This window comes from Arachis ipaensis, chromosome B06, assembly GCF_000816755.2.
Source record: "Arachis ipaensis cultivar K30076 chromosome B06, Araip1.1, whole genome shotgun sequence".
NCBI lineage: Eukaryota > Viridiplantae > Streptophyta > Magnoliopsida > Fabales > Fabaceae > Arachis > Arachis ipaensis.
In genome coordinates, this window is record NC_029790.2 from 135257938 (window position 1) to 135264578 (window position 6641).

Sequence of the window (6641 nt, forward strand, 5' to 3'; positions counted from 1 at the left end):
TGTTTAAATGTTTACTATATGAATCTCATTTAATAAAATAATTTTTAATTTCATTTGTTTTCTTTAGGGTGATATTGTCAAAATTAAAACTAGTTATTCCTAAAGTTTTATTTCAAAAAATTAAGATCAAATTCATTAGATATGACTGTTTGAATCTTTAAAGATTGTATCAAATTACTTTTTTTTATGATTTATTAGAGTAGTGAAATTATCAATAGATAATATTGTAGAATATATATTTTTTCTAATTGTTTGGAATTTAATTTGAAACTTAAAAGATCGAAACTTTGAATATTATAACACCAAGATTTATTTAACATAATATCTTAATTGTGTCTAAAAAAAATTAATAAAACTTAAAATAATATTAAATTAGATTGTTATAAAAAATTAGACAATTATCAAAGTCTATTATAGTCCAATCCAATGTATTAATTTTTTTCTTCAATTTGTAAGACTTCAATTAGGTAAAAAGACCAAAGTTCAAAACCCATTATCTTAAATTTAGCATAAAAAAAATTCCAAATGAATAAGTTATGTGAATCTCAAATACACATAGATAACTTTGCAGTAAAGATCTGCAACCAAATATTATATTTGAATAAGCATTATTCATTTTTATATAAAATATTTGGGGCCATGGTCCCCATGAAAAGCTCCCCTGAAGAAAATCATTATTGTTCATTTTTGTTAACAAATACACATATCATGTCATGTGCTTACTAAATTCTAACCAAGTTTATAATAGTATAGGAAACATTTTAAGTGCACCGGGGAACACTGGTGTAACAGTTGTTTTAATGTTTTAATTTTTATAAGTTAGATCAACGGTTAAAAATAACTGGTACACCGATATTTCCGGTGTATTTGAAATGTTTCCAATAGTATATTCTTTAACACTAGAAAATAGCTGTCTCATTTAAACAACAATTTTTTATAAGACTTTTAGTTAGATGTATAAATAATAGTACTCTTCTTTTGTTTCCTTCATTCTTTTTTGGCATATATACTTTTGAGTCATTGTTTGGATAAAGGAAGAGAAATGAATAATCTTCAATGATTAAATGATATGCTAATGTTCTATTTTGATTTATGTACTATATATAAATCTTAATTAGCACCAAACCCTTCAATTCACACACCTATAATCTCAGGTTTAAGTGGAAATTAAGTCCACAAAATTGAACCTTTGCCTTATATATAGCCCCATCACAACATAAATGTTTATTATTGAATCCAAATAAAGATAGGACTATATATATACATAGACATGATGTTCTCACAAAGAAGATTGAAATTAATTAATTAATTAAGGGCTGAGAAAATCATTGCTTGAATTGTTCAAAGGAAGCAGTGTGTTCTTGAGTCCTAGGCCTCTTCTTGTTGATGCTGTTTGGTGTTGATGAAACAGAATCATTAGCAGATACTACTTCCCATGAATCATTAGAGCTATCATGATGATCAAAGCTAAATGACACATCAATTACACCACTTGGGCTACTAGGAATAATAATTGATCCAAAATTGCGTTTTTTGGATTCTTTGTAGTTGAATCCTGACTCTGATACAACCTCCAATATGAGATTGTAGCATTCTTCTAACTTCTCCTGCAACATATATATCAAACTCTAGGTTTAATTTATTTAAGCAATAAAACTAAGTTATTAAAGTAACATTTACAATGAGGTAGTAACATTACAATTTGTTTCATACAAGTTTTGCAAGATATTGTTGTACATTTGTCTAAGGATAATAAAGTGAAAATCAATAATTTGTATAATGCTTAGATATTAAAAAAGGAAGAAAGAAATGAATCCTAATTAGGATTTTATCTAAAGATTGGCCAAACCATATGCCTGTACAAAATTATAATTCTTAGTTTCTTACATCTTTATAAATCATTTGAGGTGTAAACATAAAATCCATTCTATGGAGGTTTATGGGAAAATTATATTGCTTTATAGTGTTGCTTAATGACTTTCCTCTCAGTTAACCTCTATCCAAAGTGTTTTTAGGTGTTGAAAGCATAAAAGCAAACACTTTAAAGCTTAACTTGCCATAAGGCAATATGGAAAAAGATAAGCTCCCAATTTGGAATTCAAACTACATAATAAACATGGACAGAGTGATGAGAGGTCTACACTTTTAGTGCATGTGATTTGTATTAATCCTGTAAAGAACAACAGTCTAAACAAGTGTTTTAATCTTTGAAGGAGAGTTAGACTTCCAAATGAATTTATCCAACAAAATCCCTATCTCAATCTTTTTGTGAAGGAGAAGAATTGAAAATAAGATCTATAGAAGTAAACCCGAGGAATCAAGATTCCAAATTCTTGAGTTTGACAAATCAGAGAGTTGGATAGGAGAAAGCTATGGAATTAGGTAATAGGATCCGTCATGCAAATGGCTAAGAAAATGGAAGTTTCAAGAAGGGTTGTCTTTGCGAAAGAAAAAAAAATTGACATACATCATGCAAAAGGAAGATTTTCAAGTGTACCGTCATACCGGTGTATCAGTAAATTTTAATCGTTAATCTTAATTATATATATTATATATATTTTCTACAATTAAGTTCGACAGTTAAAAATCACTGAAATACTAGTATACCGAGTATACTTGAAAATTTTTCTATCTTATATTATGATATGTGTAATGAGTGTAAATAATCCTTTATTTTAGATGTGGTTTTAACTTTTAAAGAAATTATAAGGAAATATATTAAATTTTTATTAAAAACTATATATAACTTTTAGCCTAATAGTAAAGAGGGACAGCATATTAACATATATATAGAAAGAAAAAGAGATTATTTGGTAATAATAGGTGGGATCAAAATTATTGTAGTGTTTAATTACTTTATTATACACTTCTAGCACAAATAATCTATATCTGTATATATAAATAAAAGTATAAAACTCATTTGTCATGAGCATTTAATAGGGTTTGTAGTCAATATTTCCTGCAATTATTTTTTTATTTTTGTATTTTTTTACTTTTCACTACATGTAAAAATACACAAAAATGAGAGAATATAGAGAAAAAATAAATATATATTCTTACTGTATTTACTTGTATTATGTAAATGATTATAATTACTTTATAAAATAAAGAATTTAATTAAAAATATCAAAAGTGTAGTATCACTCTAAAATTTAACAGCATAAGACAGAGTAGTCTATGATTAAGAACTTGATGATTAAGAGATGCAAACCTTGTTGATTTCAAGAATACCCAAGAACTGATTTTGGTATTCAGATGCAAGATAAGGCTCCACATTGTTGTTAACTACATGCATCATTGTAGCAGTTGCCAACACAGAAGGAAGATAGCCAATAAGCCTGGAATCTGCATTAAAAATAAATAAATAAATAAATAAGAGAAGTTGAAGAAATGTATATATAGAAGTTAAAGAAAGAGATTAATTAATTATTACCTGGTAAGAGAGAAAGAAGAAGAGACTGACATGTGTTGAGGAAGTGAAAACATTTAAGTCTTCTTGTGATGTAATCAATGAAAGAGAGAGGTGTTGGTGGATTCATCTTCCACTCAAGAGTTGAAAGTACCAAAATCTCCATTTTCTTTATTGTTTTTGCCTCAAACACATATTTGCTGTCCTCCACCTACACATATTTTCATAAATTAAATTTCATTATTAATAAAAATATATTATTATTTTATCACTTAATATATAGAATTGGAAACATTTCAAGTGCATCGAGAATACCGGTGCTCCAATTATTTTAATCGTTGATCATATTAATTAAGATTAACGATTAGAATAATTGGTGCACCGTACTCTTCGGTACATTTGAAATGTTTTCTATAGAATTAATCATACTTGTAAATCAAGAGGAAGAGGAACTTGGGTCTCTTCCATTTTAGCAGCAAGAGAGATGCAAGCAACTGCAGCAAGATGAGTCAACCATGGCTGCTGCTTCTTCATGGTGAAGGTGAAGAGGAATCTGTGAAGGTAGTTAACAGCAAGAGAAGCTGTGAGAGCAGAGAATGAGAAATATGCATTCACTCTAAGAATCCATTCAACTGCTTCTCTTCTTTCCCACTCATCAATGCAAAGAATGATGCTGAGTTTCTTCTCTTGTTCTTGTTCTTTTGAAACAAGAGTTTTCAACTCTGAATCATCACAAAACATGTCTTGTTCTAGAAACACATGATCATGTTCCTCATCATCAAAATAATGTTGTTCTGAGCAGTACAAAGAATCTGTGTGGTGTTGATGATGATGATGATGTGCCATGTCTTGTTCTTCTTTGGTACATTATAGGAATGAGAAAAGGAAAAGCATGATTGTGAAATATGCTTATTCAAAAAGAAGAAGAGAAACTAAGGGAGTGATTGAAGGATGAAAAGAAAGAAAGAAAGAAAAGAAAATAATGAGAGAGCAGAGAAAGAGTGAGTCTATAGAATGTTATTTATTGGTGTGTGGAGTTTCCCAAAACCACCACTGTTATAGTGGCAGATTTTATTAGCTGTTATTCTTACAATTTAATAACAAAACACAAAATACTATATATATTATGAATAATACTACGTGTACACCAAAATCAGCCACCAAAATCAGTTATCAGTATAAAATATATGTTAAAATATAAATATACATTGAAAATAAATTAAACTACACATGTATTTATACACAAATATATTAGTGGCTAATTTTAGTGACTAATTTTGGTGTATAAATAACATTTTTAATATATTATACAATAGACTTAGCTAACATGTGCACTTATGATACATGATAAATTTTTGCCACTAATAAAAACATTTTTATTAAAAATATAAAAAATTTAAGTTTTTAATATATTTATTTTGATTAGTTCTTTATATTTGGGCGTAATCAAGGTTTAAAATGTCTTATTTAAATCCAAAAAAGTTTCATTTAGTTTTAATATAGTCCCACCTTAAAATCAAAGTTAAATAATTAACGAAATGTCCCACATGATAGTAGTACAAGAACAAGATCGATAATCTGGATAACAGGTACAAGCTCCAGAGACACAAAATCAACCGTGGATGCATCAATACATTTATTTATCATTTTTCGTACAATTTAAATGAAATATTTTCTATAGAACTAAAGAAAATGATAAATAAATGTATTGATACATCAACAGTTGATTTTGTGCCTTTGGAGCTTGTACTTATTCTCTAGATTATCGATCTTGTTTTTGTCCTGTTGTTATGTAGGACATTCCATTAATTATTTAACTTTGACCTCATAGTGAAACTACATTGAAACTAAATAAATTTTTTTTAGATTCAAATAGGACAATTTAAATTTTAAGAATCAAAACAGAATTACGCCCATACACACAGGGAATGAATTTAATACTTTACCCCAATATACAAATAAAAAAATCACAAACAGATTTCTCACCTTTTATATTAAAACAAATAAGTTTTTCAACAAATTTAATTATAAATAGATTTTTTATATTTGTAAACAGTTGTCAGATAAAAAATTTTATGTGTCTCTTATTAACAAAAGTCAGAGACTTAGTTATATTTTAATTTAGTAAAAAATTATTTGTTTCTTTAAATAATTAAAAATAAAAGACATAAGTGTGATAATAATGTGTATTTATATTTTCAATCATATATTTTTTTTATTTTATTAATAATTAAGCAATTGTCTAAACTATTGTGAGTGATCATAGTTTATATGAGTTTATAAATTTAAACTTTGTTATTGTCCTTGTTTGTAATAAAGATCTTGCCAATATATAAAACACTTTTTTTTTGTTTACTTTGAGTAGGTGTCTTTGTCTGTGTCCTAGACATTGAAATGGGAGTCATCTTTAAACATTTTTATTAAATAAAAAATGTTGTATTATTTATTAATTAAATAAATTATTTTAATTTACTACTTATTATATTTTATATTAATTGTTTAACATATACAATAATGTAATGTGATTCTAGTCTTTTTACAAATATTTCATGATGAGTAAAAATCTTTAAAAGTAAAATTATAAAAAAATTAATTTATTTAGAATCAAAGTAATGTAATTCAGTGTAATTTATTTAAATGTGATTAAAAAATAATTGAATAACTATGTATCGTAAAAGATTGATATTGGTGAAGGATAAAATTAAAATTTATTTCTATGTATCGTTTTTTGTCCCTAATGTTTTCGTTCTATTTAAGTTCCTAACGTTTTAAAATTGTCTCAATTTTATCACGCCGTCAATTCCGTTAACAGATTTCTAACGGCAGGACAACATTGAGTCAATTTTGAAACATTATGATTTAAATAGGACGATTGAAACGTTAGAAACAACTTTGAGATTTACCCCAAACGTTGAGGACAAAAACGATACTTTACTCTTCTTATAAAATATTATGGTTAGCTAAATCATATAAAAACGAATAAGTTTCCCTTAAAAGTCAAAATTATGTGGACTGACTTATTTCTTGACTTTATTTGTATTAAAATTATTCAAAAAATTCAAAGAGTTGATATTTTGGTGTGATATATCATATATATATAGTATTTAACGCACTAACTTTAATTTGAGGTTTATGTTACAAAATTACAGATTAATCTCTTTAAACTTTATTTTATAAATAATCAATATCTTTGTATTTTGTAAAATAATACAACATAATAGTAACCACTATT

The 6641-nt window shown here is 26.5% G+C and overlaps 1 protein-coding gene across 1 annotated transcript; it reads right to left on the reverse strand.

Moving 5' to 3' along the window:
• On the reverse strand, positions 1061–4444 carry LOC107605634 (cyclin-D3-1). The gene is made up of 4 exons (XM_016307579.2): positions 3839–4444; positions 3434–3620; positions 3212–3345; positions 1061–1607 (listed from the first exon to the last, which is right to left on the reverse strand). Exons 1-4 carry the CDS (start codon positions 4253–4255, stop codon positions 1326–1328), a joined length of 1020 nt encoding a protein of 339 aa, XP_016163065.1. The 5' UTR covers positions 4256–4444; the 3' UTR covers positions 1061–1325.

Excerpts from the sequence above, each read along its gene's own strand:
- LOC107605634 (XM_016307579.2), bottom strand. The coding sequence starts at position 4,255 with ATGGCACATCATCATCATCATCAACACCACACAGATTCTTTGTACTGC. Across the intron at positions 3,621-3,838 it reads CTCTTCCTCTTGATTTACAA|GTGGAGGACAGCAAATATGT; the intron begins GTATGATTAATT and ends AAATATGTGTAG. Across the intron at positions 3,346-3,433 it reads TCTTCTTTCTCTCTTACCAG|ATTCCAGGCTTATTGGCTAT; the intron begins GTAATAATTAAT and ends TTTTTAATGCAG.